Genomic DNA, 20,412 nt, shown 5'->3' with positions numbered 1-20,412 from the left:
CATTACATAAATATGTCTCTAACAATCAGAAAGATTATGTGAGGCTGATGGCTGAAGAAAATGTTTTTTTAAGTTTAAATTAATTAATTTTTATTTCAGTGAAGGAGCTTGCTCCCATAACATATAAGATTAATCAAACTAGATCTCCTCTAAGCTCTTCACTAAGGTGGTAAGTTCTTACACAGCACCTACTACATCAACACATTTCCTTAGATGAAAGCAACAAGTTTTTTAAACAAGAATTTCTTGTGGCTTAAGAAAGTGGATGCTTGGAGATATACCTGTCATTGTAGGATACAGATGTGACAGACATTGCGGGAAACCTCTAATATATTAGGGAATTTGAGGGGCACCAGATGGATACATTTGGATCTGATGATTATAAAGTCCGTCTCTGAACTAGTTACTAGTTTCGGGCCCACCCCGGAAGTCTAATGAAAGAAATGAACTTGCAGGAGTCTCTCCTCTGATCTGGCCCACGAGAGACTTTCAGGGGCTTCAGAAGATAAAGTAGGGTTGTGGGATTGAGTGTAGAGAGCAGATGCTATTTAGCAAAAAATGTTATACAAATATCTTCAGTGATTTCTGTTTTGTCATTAATTTCTGCTTGGGAATATTTTCAAGGGCAAACAATTAATAAGAAAAAATATCAATTCCAATAAGTGAAACAATGTGTCATGGAAAAAAAACAAACCCAAACCAGCTCACAATGTTTAGGAACTTACAGACTCTTTTCTGCCCATAGTTTTGCTGTGGGAACGAGAACGGGAGATGGTACTGAAAAAGAAATCTTTCTTGGATGCAGACAAAGGAGGAGATCCTGTGTATTCACGTCCTGCAGACAAGCTCTCTATGCTTGGAGATGAACTGACATTTTTTGAACTTTGGCCTGTAAAACAAGCACAGAGCAACAAATCATTAAATCAGTGGAAAGGTGCTCTATCAAGTACTTCGTGTCTCAGGCTATGTCTACACTACTGCGTAAGTTGATCGATGTACTTTAGGTCAAGTTACCGCGGGGTCTACACTCTGGGGGGTCAAAGGGAGATTACTCTTCTCTTCGGGGGTAGAGTACAGGGATCGACAGGAGAGTGATCTGCAGTCGATTTGGCGGGTCTTTTAAGACCCGCTAAATCGACCGCTGGTGGATTGATCTCAGAGCATCGATCCCTGCCGTAGTGTAGACCTGCCCCCACGTGTTGCTCACTAAGATTCATAAGCAGATCAACACAGAATGAGATTTTGCAAAATTAAAGTGTGTCTGTATGCATTGTGACATATGGAGAACTACTCTGACATACGGGCCTCTGTATATTTCTAATAAGAGGGCATAGAAAAACAATAACAAATCTTAATAAGTACATATGATACCTAGTGGTACCTTAGTAATCTGTATGACACATATAATTAATATGAGAAGATTGATGTGAAGCCTTCAGTCTTGCACACAATATGTGGTGGGGGAAAAGGGATGGAAATGGAAAAGAATTTTTTGTTTAATGAAGTCATATATATAAGGTTGTGAAGAAAGACTTTTATGATGTTCTATTTTCTACTTTTCTTCCATCATTGGGGGTTGTTCTGAATGACTATAGCTCAAGTACTAGGATTGAGAATTAAGAGTCCCTAAGAAAGGAACTAAGATGTAAATATTTTAATAGATGCAAATCAGTTTAATCATCCTGCACCAATGAGAAACAAACAGAGAATATGGTTGATTTCACTTTAAGAAGTTACACCAAATTCATAGGAATCAGTTCCAACTCTCAAAGATTTTCCTTTATAAATGTTACTATCATTTGTTTCAACATGTCCAGAGAAATCCATACTAACTTGCATTAAGCTTATTAGGGTTGCTAAATAAGTATAAAAAGAAAGTTAATTCTCCCTTCTGATCCGCTAGTCCCCAAACTGTATTTTCCATCATAGCGATGCAGAGCTAACACATACATTTTTTAAATTCTGACTGTATCTTCCTATATGCCTGTGCAGCATAAAGTACACCAGGCAGTGCTGCAATACATAATTAAAATAAAATAAAATAAAATAAATTGAATTCACAATATTATGGAAAGGTTGAGCATATAAGTTCCTGGCTCTTCAACTCATAATAAAATTTGAAATATAAATATAGGGCTCGTCACCTGTTACACGCTATCATTCATTAGGCGTTTAAAGCCTATGGATATGTCTACACTGCAATTAGACACCCGCGGCTGACCCGTGCCAGCTGACTTAGGCTCCTGGGGTTTCGATTGCAGTGCTGTTTAATTGCAGTGTAGGCTTCCAGGCTCGGGCTGGAGCCTGGGCTCTAGGACCCTGAGAGGTGGGAGGGTCCCAGAGCTTGGGCTGCAGCCCAAGCCCGGAAAGCTACATTGCTATTAAATAGCCTCACAGCCCATGCCCCACACACCCAAATCAGCTGGCATGGGCCAGCATGGGTTTTTAATTGCAGTGTAAACATACCCTACGTCTTACTCTGCCCATTTTCTCTGAAGCATAATTTAGAAACATGCACATCAGAATATTGAAAGAAAGCTCAGAATACACCCCATGGACTTATACTCTGCCTCATAACAGCTGATCCAATCAACGTTCTCAACAGCTGAGCTGAAGCATTTTGAAGATAAGGAGATGCGAGTTCCAAAAAGGAAATATTTGTTTCCACTGAACATTATGTAAAAAAATAGTTTATTTTCACTTGCCTAATGTTTGCATGGCACGTGGAGCTACACTTCTCCAAGTCCTATGGATTTTTTGTTTAGTGCAGTGGGGAAAAAAATTTCAAGGTCCCTGAGTTCACAACAGGTAAGGTATTCAGGGAGCTAAGACAACTTTTACCTCCACTGCTGTGGTTGATAAAGATGAAATATGACAGTGGTTTTGAGAGAAGAACAACACCTACAAATAATAATATAGAGAATGTAGATCAAGAGCTTCTCTTCTCCCTGTCTCAGATCACTCAAGAACAAGGAGACATTCAATGACTTTGACAGGTAGCAAATTCAAACCTGAAAAGGAAAAACTATTCACACAGTGCATAATTGCCACATGATGATGTTTAGGCCAAGAACTTAACCAGGAAGGAAATCTAGAGTTATTACAGTTAATGCTAATCACATCTAGGAAGAAATATAAAAATGCTTCAGGGCTTAAGCCACTCTACAATGATCAGAGATTAGGATGAGGCCTTCATAGGGGGCAGTTTACTGTGGGGTTTATTGCACCTTCCTTTGAAGCATCTGGTGCTGGCCACTATCAGAGAGAAGATACTGGATTAGATGGCCCACGGATCTGATGCAAAATGACAATTCCTATATGATCAACAAAGTTAGCCTTGGCAAGAAACAAAAACATTTATTTAGGTCAACAGAGTTGCTTTTAATATTGTTTATTTAAAATATTAATTTAATAGTCCCATAACAAAATCAATTAATATCCCAGTTTTCATTAAGTGATGTACTGTCACTAGGGTTGCAAAGATGAATTGGGATGGAGGATAAAAGCGGAGCTAGGATTTTTTAAAAAGGTTTTTTAAAGGTGTATATGGGAAAGTAGATCTAGTACAGGGGCACAAAATCCTAATTTGAAAGGAAAGTTAAATACTATTGCAGTGAAAAAAGTTATAAAATGCCACGAGAAATTATGGACCAGCATTCTTTTTAGTCTTCTGTAATTATTTTCTCTCTCACGTCTCTTTTCTGATTTTGCTTCTTCTGTGAATCGATATATAATTAAGACCCTACTTGAATCACGGGATGATTGTCAAATAATTGCAGCTGAATTGCGGACAAGACATTGAAAATGGTGGAAAAGTAATAACAGACCTTTATTAATTGCAGTAATTTGGAAAAGCCAGAGAAAACCTATTTCAGAAAAATTTGCTGGAACAATATAAACATTCAAGTACGATGTTATGCCTGCTACTTTTTTTTGATAACCAGACATTTTGCGGCATCTATATTACAGTCATTACTGCGAAGGGCTCCTTCCATCAGCCCCGGGTGGCTGGGGTCCTTCTGCTAGTGCTTGGCGGCTGGCAGCCCGTGTCCGGCACCTGGTTGACAAAATGGCGGTGGAATCCTAATATTGCGGGATCTGCAATTTCTGCAATATCGCAAATTAGGTAGGGCCTTATATTTGATTTCATGCATGCTTATGCCTGTGAATTCAGTGTACACTTTTACAATGTGATGGTCACATTGTATGGTCAGCTATTCTGACTGTGAATCCCTTTTGTTTTACTAACCTCTATGACACCAAAAATCATTCACACAAAGGAAGTGACCCGCACGCACAGGTATAAAGTTACTCACTGGTTTTCTGGTAAATCTCCTTACAATCTGCCCTTGGTTTTACTAAAGCTTATTGCTGCTTCAGCCTTTCATGCCAATTTCACTCTTGCATATGCTATATATAATTCCATACAGCTGCTAGCATGGTCTGTATTTTGTAATGGTTGTTGCTTAAACTATTCTGAAAATTTAACAACCCCCTGTCTGTGTTAAATCACATTCCTCCCTCCAATATGGACTGCAGTTTTACTCCTTGAAATGTGTTTCCATAATAAATCCACACCACACAACATAGAGATAAAACAATAGAAAACTACAATAGAAAACAAAGTTAGAAAAGGCTGCAGAAAGAAAGAGAGATTAAGATACCAAAAAGCCACATGAAACATTAACACCACAGATTAATCAAAATTAGAAGACTAGGGAACACAAATCTACTTTTTGTTTTTATATATATTTAGAAAATACATTAGCACTGTCCATTGTCATCTAAGGCCTCAATCCTAGAATGAGGTCCACCCAGGCAAAGTCTCCTAGACATCCAAGAGACTCTGGTTGGCTGGGTCCCATTGTAGAGTTCTCAATAGCATTCTGGTACTTGCAATATGTACTGCACATAATACTGGGTTTAATTTTTTGATAAAAATTATAGCTTTTCTTAAATAAAAAGTATAAACCCAAACAAACATGTGATCTTGGGAAGACGTTTCAAATGAAAACACTTTAAAAACAAACAACTGGATACACTGAAATCTTGTCTGAAGAACTGGCCAGGACACAGACGTAAATAAGACATCACACACTGCAGAATCAGATGGTGAGTAATTGAGCAGAATGCAGGGAGGATTGATTTGAATGTTCAACAAGCTTCCTGGGGGGTAGAAAAGGTGATGAATAAACCTTTTCCCACTTTTCCCCAAATTCCCTTTAATCTCCTTTTGCGTTCCTCTCCCGCATTCCCCAGCAAGTCTGCCTCCTTCTCTCTACATTTCCCTGCATTGACCTCACCCTGCCTTCTGTCTCTCAGAGCTTTCTGTCCCATCCTCTAACACATTCCCCCTCCCTGATGCACCCACAGTTTCTCATTCCCTTCTCAACCTTTACATGGTCACTAAGCAGCCACCATCTTTCCTGAAGGCAACCTGGCTTCAGCACCATTGGAAAGTGTGGGTGATGGTGGCCATCTTTGCTGTGGGCATTCTCATTTCACCTGAAAATGCCGTAAGGAATGGCAGATATCATTGTGAGGGAAACCCAAGGCTTCAGTCCCATAAACTGAAATGGGAGATGGTGGCCATTTCTGAAATCGGCAAAATTTCAACAGAGTGAAAGCAGAAATCATAAAATTACAAGAACCTTTAAAAAGGGTCATATTCCTCACCATTCGACAAAGCTGCTATTTTTCTAGCTGCTTTACTGAAACAAGAGAGGCTTCAGGTAGCATGCTGAAAGTTGCACATTAAAATGTAATTGTCTAAATAAATGAATGAATACACTGAACGCCTGATATTGATCTTCTACAGTAGAAAACAATGTTCAGTGTGGTTCTGAAATGATGACAAGAGTATAAACCAAAGCAGGGCTAAAAAAAACAAGGTTCAGGATAAAACATGAAACCATCGTCATGGAAAACACTGCTAAGGCACAACACAATTCAAGATGACTTCTGCACTTTTCTATTCACAATCACCACTTTTGGCCTCATGCTCTGAAACATCATCTGAATTATTTTATAAATGCTCCAATATGTACATTGTATTTTATGACTAAATAACAAACAGAGCTGAGCCTGACTCACTAGGCTTGGATTTGAAATTTAGTTTGAATTCAAACTTCCTGAAATTTCAGCTATTTTTTTAAATCCCATATTTGATATTCTAGTTGGAATCATTATGAATGTAGGAGATGGTGGTTGAAGATCTTCGACAAAAGATAATTGGTCTAATTTTTCTCAATATTTTTTGCTTATGAATCTTCTCCCTAGCAATTTAGTTTATAAAGTGGCCTGTGATGCTCTCTTGGGTAATATACACATTTTAAAAAAAAAGCCACATTGATACAAAAAAATTTAATACAGTGACAACTAAAAGGAGTCAACAGCTTTCACTCAGACTAACCTTCAAGCTCCTAAGCCATGTCCCTCAGGAAAGAACTGAAAGAAACGGATAGGCTTTGCAGTCAGCTAACTTTGGCTTTGTTGGGAGAAATGAGTTCCTGAGACAAGGGCCACACAGTGAAAGTGCTCTGTCTCCATCCCTTAATGATTTAAATCTTGAAGCTTTAGATAATAGCAGCAGCAACAATAATCAATCACCTCTGCTAATTTCAGCTCTAGGGAAGGGACATGAGGAAAGAGGCAATCTTCAAGGTAGCCAGGATTTATAGTAAATGACGTAGAGCAGTATAGATCAAATTAGCACCTTGAATTAGACTTGTAAACACTCTGGGATCCAGTGCAGATGGAGCACTGCTGTAATATACTCCATGTGAAAACCACCGCTAAACAAGTTGGAAGCCATTTTCTACTTACGTTAATAGAAGTTTCATGTCACAGTAAACTAATCTGGAGATGACAAAATTAGGAAGGGTCGGTGCCCAAAGGAAAAGTCCCAACCTCCTTTAATAATGAACATGAATAAAAACAATATTGGATACTACTGCTCTTTGAACGTCCAAAGTAGGTAGTATCTAGTGGGCCCCGAGACTGAACTTGTTAACAAAAGCTAAATGCCACGTCAACTGAGAAGGTAGGTATCTACCTATTGTATCTTCCTGGTATTTGCCCCACACAACCAGCATAACCTCCCATATTGCAAGGATTCAGTTTCAGCAGCTAGCCCTTATCTGAACAATTTTACCACAGCAGCATTATGTACAAACTGAAAGGAACGTGGATAGTACAGGACCCCAGTGTATCTCATATGAGAAAGTCCTGAGGCAGAATTACCCCAGACTAAGACTTGGACCCTCTCAGAGAAAGAAAGAATGGAGCAACTTGCATTGTTCCATCCATACCTGTCAGGGTGCAGTGGTGGAAGTATAAGACGCTTCAGGTCATTTCTGAATACAGCCCAAGTTGTTGGTGTTGATTGAGAAATAAATCTTAGAGAGTTTATGTCCTACCTACCTTATATACCACTTCTTTTTCTAACCCATCACAAGGGTTGACAGCAACTTTTCAGAATTTCGTACAACATTTTTATAGTTACGATGTAATCTGAAGGGTATATTTCATGGATCTCAAGTCATGGCTGGGAAATATAAATGCTAAAAATAAGAATAACTTATTGGGTGGAGAGTATGAAATCAAAGATAGAATGAGAAGAAAAATTTAAAAAATACATAACATATAAAGGGTAAGCTAAATATGCTATTTTCCCCCTGAATAAGTGATGATTAGATAACTTCCATATTTGTTCAGGATAACTGAAACAAAGAACAATGTGAAAAAATGATAGATCTTATATTACATCCGATGTCATTACATACTTTTGTGTTCAACCTGTTAACTACATTAGTGAACACTGTGGGCCAGCAGATGACGTAGCAATAGGTTCACAGATACCATCAATATACGCAGAAATAGATATACAGTACTCGGAACACATCACAGCATCATGCATGCAAATAACAATACCACAGTTTCAATCAAACCCACAAAATGGAAAAGGTGAGTTGTAAAAGTGAAAGTATTTTTGCATGTTCTCACAGGACTAACCCCCAAAAATATAAATCACACAGGAAATGGAAAAGGGCAGCAAACTGTCCGTTTGGTAAATACCAGGCCATCAGACAGATCGCACAAAAAAAGGCTCACAGTTTACAGAAAAAATTAAAATAAATCAATACTTATAAATGACCTGCATACCCTGGTACTAGAAAAACTATCTATAACACGGAACTCAGTGGACTGTACAACAATACTGATCTACAGAGGAATTACTTACATGAGATCAAGAGATTTGAACAATTTAACACTTACTGAATACAAATGGATAACCAAATGACAACTAGAAAAAATTACATGGAATGCTATGAAAGCTAAAATATAGAAAGCGCTAAACAGAAGAAATGATGAGCATAAATATATATCTATATTTTTCAGACATAAGTGATCGCTAAAATGGACACTAGACTATGAAAAAAGAACTTGCACATAAATTTGAGAAAACCTAAGGAAAATAATCACCATTGACCTTTGTGTCTACTCCATTCCTGTGGGCACTACTGTGATTCCGACAATTATTGGGAGGATCAAGTGCTACATATCAAGAATAAAAAAGGAGTGGCAAATCATAATTAATTAAAACAGGAATGACCAATGACAAGAAAGGCTGCCAAATCTAAAATTAGAGAAAACAAATCAAAGACAAGTAAAACCAGCCCTATATGCTTTGACTAACAAACAGGACCCATTTAAATAGCAAACTCCAACGCTGTCAGTCTAAAATTTGGCCGAGTTGCAGCTTCCTTGAGACCTTGCATTGTGGAAATCACAAAGTCTTACCATAATGCTTGTGTCAACTTTTTCAGATTTATTCCACCTGTGTCCATTTTTGAAAACTTAAGAACCTTCATTTTATGTTGGAACAACACATTTGAGCATTGCCTGCATGGCACAGGTTTCAGGACCTCAGCAGAGTAAATACAAAATAACAGCTGGGACTTTGTAGCATGTCCCACTGATTCACCACACTTACCAACTAATGGCATAGTACACTCACTCTACAGAATGGCTAACCACAATGAGGACATCTAAGGAAGCATATAATTTTGGAAAATCAAGTAGAATCAAAACAAATAAATAAGGAACAGAACCCCTACCTCGAATGTGCCACCACAATGTGTAAGAAGGCGACAAACAGAACTATATATAGTAACGAGACAACACGGCTAGCTAAATACAGCCCATTCTTCTCTAGTACTTCAACTAGCAACCTTGGAACATCACTGAATCACAACAACCCTCTCCCCTCTGCTACTCAATCTAAGATCAATACACTCCATCCTTATTAAAAGGAGCTCAAAACAGCATATTAATAGTCCAACCTTCTAGAATGGAAACATGCATGGGGGGGGGAGGGCTTCAATCTAGACACTGCAGACTTCAGAAAAATCAAGGTAAAAACATCACAGGAATGTACAGAAGACAAGAAAAAGCTATGCAGTACTAAACGTAAGACTAATCTGGGCACACTACCATACAGTATGTTTACTATGTATATACATGTGCATGGATACAGAAATGGTTGCCTATTTGCTCACAGAGATTGAGGATGCCAAGTCAAAATGCAGAGAGTACTCCAGTTGGTACACCTTCCTCACGCTAGAAGAAGCAGTGCTTCCACAACACTGACTATTTGGCTACTGCTAAAGGCAGCTGATGTTCTGCCTGGTCCTGTGGTTACAAAGGCTCTGTTTCTGTAACCCTGGAAAAAGGCACAGATGCTGGGTTAGGAGAAGAAACTGAATTGTGTATCACAGTTGGTATTGTTGGCGAAAAGGCTGAGGTGGAGGCGTGCAGAGCCTTGAAGGCAAAAATGAGAGATTAAAATGAATGCGGTGTACAATGGGAAGCCAGGAGGAGGACTCAGAGAAGGGATAACAGACTGGTGAGCAGGGGAGAGAATATTAGTGACTGCATTTTGAAGGTATTGGAGATGATGACTCAGATATAAGTCAGGCTAAAGAGAAGGTCGTCGTGATAATCAAAATTGGATAAGAAGAGTTATGAACATTTTAGAATCAGGACAGAGGAAGTTTCTGATTTTCTATATATTCTGGAGGAAATAGCAGCAAGATTTAGATACCGCCTGGATATGTGGGAAGAATAATAGTAAGGGGCTAAAGTTACACCTCTACCTCGATATAACGGTGTCCTCGGGAGCCAAAAAATCTTATCGGGTTATAGGTGAAACCGCATTATATTGAACTTGCTTTGATCCACCGGAGTGCGCAGTGCCCTCCCCCTCCCCACCTGGGAGAACTGTTTTACCGTGTTATATCTGAATTCGTGTTATATCGGGTTGCGTTTTATCGAGGTAGAGGTGTACTTTCCAGGCTGTGAGCCTGGAGGATGGTGGCAGTAACTTCAGTGGAGGATAGGGAAAGTGGAGAGGATTTAGGAAGAAAAAAAAACAAAACAGTTTGGTTTTAGCTTTACTAAGGGTGAGTTGTAGATGAGCCATACAGAAACAAACACTGGAGATCCATACTGAAATCAGGGACTGGGCAGGAGGAAAACAGATCAGCTGTGGAGAAGTTGATTTGTCAGTAGTGAGCATAAAGGTAATAGTTGAATCCAGGTTGGTTGAGGAGTCTGTCCAGGGATAAAGAATGGAGCAAGATAAGAATCAAGGAGAGAGCCCTCTGCAGTCCCATGAAAAGGGGAAGAGGATGATAAGCAAGTGAGGCCTATGCCATGAAAGCCAAAGTAGAACCGGATTTCAAGGAGAAGTGAAAAGTACTCAGAACTGCTAATCTATAATACGACAGTTGCAGTAACCAGGCTGCACAGTACTGAAATTTGAAAAAGAATGATTTCTACAGGTGTTGTTTCTTATTAACTTGACTTTCTTTGTTAATTATTTTCAAAGTTCATGCAAACTACTGTACAATTCCCCTGTCTTTATCAAACTCTAAGTGGTATAAAATTTTTCAACTCAGTTTTTTTCAATTTATTTAAAACAATTTCACCTACAGATATCTATATCTTAATATTTCACATTCAGGCAGCTAAGCCTTCTCTTTAAGTAAACTATAAAAGTGCATCTCCTGCTAATTACAGCAGGCTTCCAGTCCAAAATGCCTCAGTCGAAGATTATCATTGTGAATATATGCACCAAAAAAGAGCACCTGAATATTAACAAAGTAATGTGTGAAATTAACTACAAAATACAAGATTAATCAGATTTTTAGCAAAGACAGAAGTTGGCACATAGTAATGTAAATCAGTATCACAGCCACCCTCAGCGTCATCATGTTAATGAATTTAAGGGAAACCTTTTTTCTTCTGAACAACAGTGCCACTCAGTGGATGGACAAGGACAGTGAGTTAATAAGCACTGGAAATGGAAACATCACAAGTGAAATCAGTTGGGGGTTCCTTGACAGACCAATGATAATGCTGCAGGCAAAGAGATACTATGAGTTGCCATAGCAACTGTACCTTGGAGGGCTGTTAGATTCTGAGCAGGAACAGACATCTGTGCTTCGCTGCCTGTAACTACATCTCCTAGTAAATAAATAAAAACATCTTAGGATTTTTACAAGAACAAATACAATTTATTGAAATAAAGTCTTTTAACCTGTAGTTCATTGAACGATGGTGACACTAACTCCACACAAGAAACATGAACCAAGCAAAAACAGTACCTGAAAAATGTATAATAGAGTTGGCAAAAATTAATGGGCTGTTTGGCAAAGAAAGGTGTGTTTTTTTTAAATAAAGCAGGTATGCTGGAAAAAAAAAACCCAATGTGTAAAGACATTTTTTTATTTACATAAAGATGTGAACAAATTTGCACAGCTAAACATGATTTGCTTCTGGCTCTTCACGATAGTACAACTCTGATACTAATGCACAAAATAATATCAGAGAGTTGTGCTATTATTGTGAAGTGCTAGAAGCAAAATATGTTTAGTTGTGGAAATTTGTTTTAGGGCGCTGCTAAACTCACACCTTTATGTTGCTGATTTTAATATGCGTTGTCTTAATCGCATATGAAATTGTGTCAGTAATGCAGTACTAAAATCAACAAAAAAGTAACAGATTTGTTAGTCTGCAGTTTATTCTATTCATTACTATGTAGCTCTGCTTTGAGTAAGCACAGCTGCTCCCTTCTGCCCCAGAAACAACACACTTGTTTTCCAGACATAATCAGCAGGGAGTTAAAATATATAGTTAATTCAAATACACTGTGTTAAGTGGCATGTCATAATGTTATATTGATTACAAAGATCTTGTGTTACTACAACTACTTCAGAAATGTAAATATGCCAAATAAATAGTAGTCTGGACACTCCAATAGCTGAACATAATTTTGGTGGCATTTCATTTTCATATTGGTCCTTTAATATGTGCTTGTGATAAAGTGGCATTCAAATCAAAAGCCTTTTTGAATCAAGGACCCCAAAGGAAAACTAAATTTTGTACTGTAGTTTAAATGATACAAAAATTAGGTACAGTCAATATCACAGAGACTAACTGAAGGAGAAACTCTTTTCTTCTATGAACACATCACCAGTTGGTAATTAAAGATTAAGGCTAGGTCTACAATGGGGGGGGGGGGGAGATCGATTTAAGATACGCAAATTCAGCTACATGAATAGCGTAGCTGAATTTGACGTATCTGATCCGACTTACCCCGCTGTGAGGATGGCGGCAAATCGACCGCCGCAGCTCCCCCGTCGACGGCGCTTACTCCTACCTGGGCTGGTGGAGTACGCGCGTCGATTCGGGGATCGATTGTCGCGTCCCGACGAGACGCGATAATTCGATCCCCGAGAGATCCATTTCTACCCGCCGATCCAGGCGGGTAGTGAAGACAAGCCCTAAGTGGCTTCTGAAAAAACAAGAAATCCTGTGACACACAAAGGGAAACAACTTAGCTAGTTTTTTTTCAGAGACATTTTCACCATCACATTTATTTTCCTTTTAGGATAACAAGCTCTACATACAGTACACTGAACTCAAGCTTTAAATTTAACCGCAGTGTCAATGAAGTGCTTCCTTCAGTAGGAACAGGACAATATTTTAATTCTTATGCTGTTGGCACGCTATCTTGCACAAGAAAGCAGTACTGATGCCCAATCTTTTCCTGTAATATAGGGTAGGCTGAGTAAGGTTAATTTGATTTTTCAATTGGGTGGCACCCTCAGTGCGTTGGTACTCAGTTCAACTATTATTTGTAACATTACAGACTAATCTGGAATTTGCAGATTTGTAAGTGTATTCTTTTAGATCAGTCTACAGTTCTCCATTTACCTTATTTTATTGCATAGGCATTATCCTAACAAGAATTCAGCACATTACAAAAACTTTAAAATGAAGAACACCAATTATTGATCTTTTAAAAATCAGCTACTGATAAAAAATAAGCTCCCCTCATTATAAATTTAGTGTGAGCAACTTTAAAGATGGAAGAAGAAGTTGTTACTTACCGCCTTGGGCAGAAACGATGGTTCTTCGAGTAGTGTCCCTATGAGTGCTCCGCTGTAGGTGTGTCTGCATCCCTGTGCTGCTGATTGAAGAACTTCAGTAGCAGTGTCCATTAGGCCCACGTGTGTGCTGTCTCTCCTTGTGCTGCACCACAAGGCTATCCAGCACGCGCGGGCTAACTGTCCTCAGTTCCTTCTCTACCACAGAGTAATAGCGAGAACTCTGAAGCAGAGAGGAGGAGGGTGGGTTGTGGAACACCCATAGGAACACACATATTGAAGCACCATCATTACTACACAAGGTAACCTTCTTCTTTGAGTAGTGTCCTAAGGGTGCTCCACTGTAGGTGACTCCTGAGCAGTATCCCCTTGCAGGGCTGGGACTTTGAAGTAGAGTTAGTACTGTGAAGCCAAAGATGGCATCAGAGGCAGAGTCCCCGGTGTTCTGCAAAGGTGTGGAATGACACATCGCCGCACTGCAGATCTCTGAAATGGGAACATTCTTGAGGAAGGTGACAGATGAGGAGATCGATCTCGTGAAATGTGTACGGATCGAATCTGGAGGGGCCATGTTATGAATTTGATAGCACTGCTTGATGCAATTCGAGACCCACTTGGAGAGTCTTTGGGCTGATATTGATGAGGCCTTAGATCTTTCCGCCATAGAGAGAAATAGTCAAAGGGACATCCTGAAGGCCTTTGTCCTGTCGTGGTAGAATGCAAGGGCTCGCCTAACATCTAGGGTATGCAATATGGCCTCCCTATTGTCTCGGTGAGGCTTGGGGTAGAAGGCGGGAAGGTGAATAGACTGACTCATGTGAAACGAGGTGGTCACCTCAGGGATGAACCTCAGATGCAGCCTGAGTTTAACCTTGTCAGAGAAGAATATTGTGTACGTGGGATGCGCCATCAGAGCTGCTATTTCCCCTTGCTGAGATAATTGCAACCAGAAAGACTGTTTTCATCGATGGGTATGCTGGCGAAGGGCAGGGCCTAGCGGCCCTTTCAACACTAGGTTTGGGTCCCACGAAGGGTGTGAAGTCGAGGGAAGAGATTTGTTATTCCCTTAAGTAACCTTTTAGTGGTCGGGTGCAAAAGTACGGAGTACCCCTCTACGGCCTGGTGAAATGCTGTAAAAGCTGCTAGGTGAACCCTGAAAGCACTCAGGGATAACCCCGATTTTTTAAGTGTCAGAGCATATTACAGAATATGTGGAAGAGCCAGTGACACTGGAAGATTTGTTGGGACGTGCACAAAATCTGGAACCTGGAACATTTCTGAAGGTAAGTGGGTAGTAGAACCTCTTGCACTTCCTTTGAGCATTAGCTCTATAGGTGCTGGAGCCACATAGAAGCCAGGCTTTAAGGTGGAGGATCCTCAAGTTGGGATGTTTGGTATTTGCCTTGCGCTGTGAGACAGTTTAAATGCATGCTTTATCCTATGATGTGTCTGGGGTAAGGAGTGACTAAGGTGGCACCAAAAGAAGGGAATCCCTTTGCATGCACTGGCCGGGTTCTTTCACCAGTCCAGGGAGTTCTTGATCAAGGTGGACAATGACAGGTTTATCCAAGCTGTCCCTATTCAGCCTGTGAAGTCTGACGTGTGGAATCATCACCATGCCAGCTGCCATATGCTCCAAGAGCTGGAGGCAGATTGTGGCTGGCACTTGAGGGTTGCATTGAGCCATGTCTGTAAGTGATATCAGGGACAGAAATCTGTCCTGAGGTAGGAAGGCTTTGTCCTGTAGTGCATCTAGGTCGGCCCCTATGAATTCTAGGCATTGCACTGGTGTGAGGGTTGAATTCTGGGCATTCATCTGTAAGCCCAGTTCCATGAACGAGCGCATCATGCCCTCAGTGTCTTGATGAGCCTCCTGAAGCACCGAAGAGAGTAGTCTAGGTAAGGATAGATCATTATCCCTTGAGATTTTAAATATGTGGGCACCACTGAGGGAACTCTGAAAAATATTCTCAGGGCTAATGAAAGTCCAAAGGGAAGGACCCTGTATTGGTAATGGTTGTTTCACAGAGTGAACCTGAGGAAACAGCTATGAGCCAGTAGTACTGAGATGTGAAAATGGGCATTTTGTAGGTTGAGGGCTGAAAGCCAGTCTCCCTGTTCTGGTGAGGGAATGATCATTGATAGTGTGACCATCTGGAACTTCTGAGTTTTGACAAACTTGTTGAGAACTCTGAGGGCCAGGATGGGGCCTCCAACCTCCCTTCCTTCTGGGTACCAGAAAGTACAGACAGTAAACACCTTGCCTCATAGATGTTGAGGTACTGGTTCTATGGCTCCTAACTGCAGGAATTGATCTATTTCCTGCTGTAGTAGAGTTCCGTGAAAAGAGTCCCTGAAGAGGGACGGGGAAGAGTGTTGTAGAGGGGGCAGGGAGGTGAAGTGGATGAAATAACCAGATCTGATGATCTCTAGGACCCATCTGTCCAACTTGAGCTCCCAGCCACTGTGGAACGTTGCCAAATGGTGGCCAAATGGGTACATGGCTGCAGGTAGTAGTGGGGAATGGTCTTGCAGTGCCTCGACCTGCCTGTCAAAAGTGATGCTTAGGGGCACATAGTTGGGTTGAGGACTGGGCACCTGAAAGCTTTCATTTTGAGAACTTTCCCTTTTTCTTCTGAGACTTAGTGCCATTGTGACGGGAATTGGGACAAATAAGGCCTCCGGTGGTACTGAGGGCTAAAAAGTCTCTTTTGCCCCAGTGTGTAGATTCCCAGTGCCCTGGAGAGTGGTCCTGGAATCCTTCAAGGTATGGAGAGAGGCGTTGGTCTTCTCAGCAAAGAGCTTCATCCCCTCAAAAGAGAGGTCATCCACCTCCTTTGGGAATCCCGAGAGGTGGAGCCATGGGGCCCATCTCATCATCGTATCTGTGGAGATGATCTTGGCAGCCAGGTGGGCGGGGTCAAGGGACGATTACAAAGTTGTTCTTCTTGGATGATGGCATTGAAGGAATCCTGGAAGCTCTCCGACAGCTTATCAATAAAGTCATGTAATTTATGTACTCATACTTTGCTAAGAGAGCCTGGTAGTTGGCAATTCGAAACTGTAAGGTAGCTGAGAAATACACCTTCCTACCAAAGAGATCAAGGTGTTTCCTGTCTTTGTCATAGGGTGTTGTCCTGGAGTCGTGCTGTCGGCCACGAGATTTCAGAGTCCACCACAATGGAATTGGGTGGTGGGTGAGTGAACAGGAACGCTGATTCCTTTGTGGGGACATAATATTTTTGTCTGCCCGCTTGCATGTTGGGGTCACCAAGGCTGGGGTTTGCCACACCATCTTAGCTCAGTCTAGGATGGCCTCATTGATTGGGAGGGCAATTTTGGAGGTAGATGAGGACTAGAGGATGTCAATAAGCTGGTGGTGTGTATCTTTAACTTCCTCCAATAGTATGCAGAGGACGTCTGCCACTCTCTTCGCCAGATCTAGGAACAAGCAGAAGTCATCTGCCATGGAAGGTGGCAATGGCATGACTGCTTTGTCCGGCGAAGAAGAGGATATGGCCTTGGGTGTGACCTCCTCCTCTGTCCACCTCTTGATCCTCCACTTCTTGGGGTTCCCAGGCCTGTGATGCTGTAACTAAGGGGCATTCCTCAGAAGCTCTCAGGTGATACTCAGTGCCCATGAGGCAGGCTGTTGGTGCGCCGCCCAAGGGTCCCAGTATGGCCACTAGGGTGGCATAGGGCCTGGTGGACGTGCCCATGGGTGACCATACCAAGATGGTGATGGTGCTGTCTGGTGATACAATCTCAGACCCTGTTAATATTGGGCCCTATATGGAGCTTGGGAGGAGTACAGAGAAACCCTGTCCGACTTACTGACCAATCCCTAACTCAATATCGGAGGGGCATGACATGACTGTGGGAGAATACTCCTTGGTCGGCCATGGCTCGGTGCCGTGAGCTCGGTACCAAGGGGCGAAGAGCCAGGAGCTTCCAACATAGCCAGGTCACCGGCCTGATGGAATTCTGCCTTTACCGAGCATCCGGGTGTTGGTGGTGGTGCCAGGGGAGATGGAGACCTCACCCATACTGATCTCTCTGGTGCTGGATGGGCCGATGCCACCACTGGTACAGACGACAGCTCGTGTACCAGGAGCGTCTTAGGGGTTTGCCATTGTCTCTCGGTACCAAAGATTCGGTACCCACGTCCAAAGGGTCTGTGGGCCTATCAGCGGCACCAGACACTGACGGTTGCCGTGAGGCATGGGTGCCGGATGATCCTTGTGCCGGCAGTGCCGAGGATACCGAGTGAGATGGTGATCATTTTTGGCTATCCTGGAGCTTGCTGAGGGGATTTCCTGCTTTCTTTTTTGACTTGGGAGAGGCGTCCCCGAACTGTTTCTTTGACCCACTATCCTTTGAAGTCGAAGGTTGAGGGGACGACTCATGCCTTCTGGAGGGCTGGGGTCAGAGAGCCGTCTCCATAAGGATGATTTTCTGGTGGAGCTCTCTGTCCTTGCAAAATCTCAGTCAGAACTGCTGGCAGAGGGAACTCTTTTGTTGGATGTGGCCCTTGCTGAGGCAGTGAATGCACTGAGAGTGCTTGCCCGTGACTGGGATTGCCTCACTGCAAGTGCGACACTTCCTGAAGCCTGAAGAGCCGGGCATACCCTTGTCCAGGAGTGCCCCCGACACCGGAGGGTCGACACAAGAATCAAGTCTTTTCTTCTTGATGTTGGGTTGTTTTTTTCTTTTGGGCATGGACAAATAAAAGTCAAAGGCTAAAGGGTATCTAAAAGCTAAAGATTAACAACTGAAAAGGAGACAGCTAAAGGCTCTGTCTCTAGCCAGGGGCAGGTGAGAAGGAACCGAGGATGGTTAGCCCGTGCGCGCTGCCTAGCCTCATGGTGCAGCCCGAGGAGAGACAGCACATGTGTGGGCCCAACGGAAACTGCTGCTGAAGTTCTCCAATCAGCAGTGCAGGGACGCAGACACACCTACAGTGGAGCCTCATAGGGACACTACTCGAAGAAGAAGCAACAGGCACAACAACACTTTTGTAGCTGCTGCCACAGCTAGTTGGTGACTGTTCAAGCAGGGCGTGCTAATCTAGAAGAGCTATGCCATCCAGGACTGACGTTGGCTTTATTTTGTCAGGTATGCAATACATTTTGCAACCGACCACTCCCTCACCCTTGGCCCAAGAAAACAGTAAGCAATCTGTCTTGTCCACCATGGTTACAACCCGCTATACATTAATGTAAATGAACAACATAACTTCAGCTTTTCAAAACAACTAGGATAATCATGATCTCTGAAAACCAGGAATGCCTCTTTTACAGGGTCTGCACTGATCAGATTTACAGAATACAGTGCTTTGTTTTTGTAAAGAACAGAATACTGTCACCTCAAGGAGCTGTCAGCCAGCTGAGCTGGTGAAACTACCAGCAGAATAGGTGAGCACATATGTACCTGAGGGACCACTCCTGGATCTGTTTTTATGGTCTATCTAAAGCCTCCCCCTTAGCAGCCATCTATAGTCAGTTCTCCCCACATGTCAGAACCACGTACAGCATGAGAACTGTAGGCACTACTTGAAGTGCTGGTGTCTGTTGGACTTTGGGCTGGTATCCATGTTTCTAGTCATCTCAATTGGATCATGAGAGAGCACCAGATAGTGGAAGTGTATTGAGAGCATTAGGGAATAAAAGTAAGAAAGTTGTGGGTGGGCGAGGGTGAAAACAAAGACAACCTCCAATCCTGCAAATGCTTATACATGGCTTAACTTTATGCACTTGAATAGTCCCCCTGACTTCAAAGGGCCCATTCATGTACTTAAACATGTGCACAAGTGTTTGTTGAATGACAGCCTAAGAGCAAATGCGACAGAGAGAAAGAATGTGTGTGGCAGAAGGAAACTGAGGAGAGATACAGAGGTAAGAACTGAGGAGGAAAAAGGCAGATGGTTGAAGCAAGGGGAAGAAGGCACATTTACACCTTAGCTACCAGACCCATTTATGCACACCTCCCGGATCTCCAGTAATCCTCTATAAAATTCCCAGGGTATCCTGAGTTTATACCACAATAAACTAAGTAAGCTATTTTTATTTTTTAAAAATAAGTATGGTCTCAAACTATTACATTTTTTAAATATTAGCAACATCTCAAAGTCTTTGCTTTGTTTACATGAGTGGAGAAAGATCTAAGGTGAAAAGGTGGAAGGTACCCAAGGCAAACCTTCCCATCACTCCTTTCTTTCACAATGCTAATTTCTGCAAAATGATCATTACAAAAAGACAGTGATGTGTCTGGGTACAGCAATGTCTCTAGGCAGATAAGGAATCTGCGTTCATCAGCCGCTCCATATATATGAATTTACTTTCTCTTTGACCATGGTAGTAACATTTGACACCCCTTTAGAGACATGACTTAACATTTCTATAGCCATTTGGGCTTGGTTTCTTAAACTAAATCACAGCACTTTCAGACTCATTTGTTTGCCATAATTTAGAATTACCAATCAACTGTAGCTTATCAACGGAAAATTGAAATAATATCTATTTAGAAAAACAAACAATACAGTCAACTAATATAGAAAACAGCAATCCTTACCACTCTTACTACATATACAAAAAATTTAGACATAGTTAATGATTTCAAGTCTTTTTGGTCTTTAAATCACATCTAATGGTGCTATATTAAACAATAATGAGAAATCTCAAATCAGTGTAAACCAGTGACAGACTACTGGACTAAAGAAAAATACCAATTTCAGATACACAAAGATGCTTATTACCCTTCATTATACTGAAATGGAATAATCTTTAACATAATGCATGGATGCTGTACATTACTGAAGCCTAACTGTACGATTTTTCCAACTATGAAGTTCCCTGTGCCCAGACTGGTTCTGGATCTCTAACTTGCATCACTACTATTATTTGTCAATAATGGTACAGCATGTAAATCCCTGTACTGCTACTTGTGCAGGAAGTTGTAA

General features: G+C 41.5%; 1 protein-coding gene across 1 annotated transcript in view; it reads right to left on the bottom strand.

Moving 5' to 3' along the window:
- TBC1D5 (TBC1 domain family member 5) overlaps window positions 1-20,412 on the bottom strand; it is a 286,376-nt gene that overhangs the window by 65,607 nt on the left and 200,357 nt on the right. Inside the window, exons 16-17 of the mRNA XM_054020011.1 lie at window positions 11,464-11,529; window positions 726-889 (exon numbers count right to left, since the gene is read on the bottom strand). Coding sequence (XP_053875986.1) covers window positions 726-889; window positions 11,464-11,529 — 230 coding nt within the window. The remainder of the gene's footprint in view (window positions 1-725; window positions 890-11,463; window positions 11,530-20,412) is intronic.

Source organism: Malaclemys terrapin, chromosome 2, assembly GCF_027887155.1.
Source record: "Malaclemys terrapin pileata isolate rMalTer1 chromosome 2, rMalTer1.hap1, whole genome shotgun sequence".
In the NCBI taxonomy this organism is placed as follows: Eukaryota; Metazoa; Chordata; order Testudines; family Emydidae; genus Malaclemys; species Malaclemys terrapin.
Note: the sequence above shows the minus strand (reverse complement) of the source record. Positions and strands in the feature narration are given on the sequence as shown.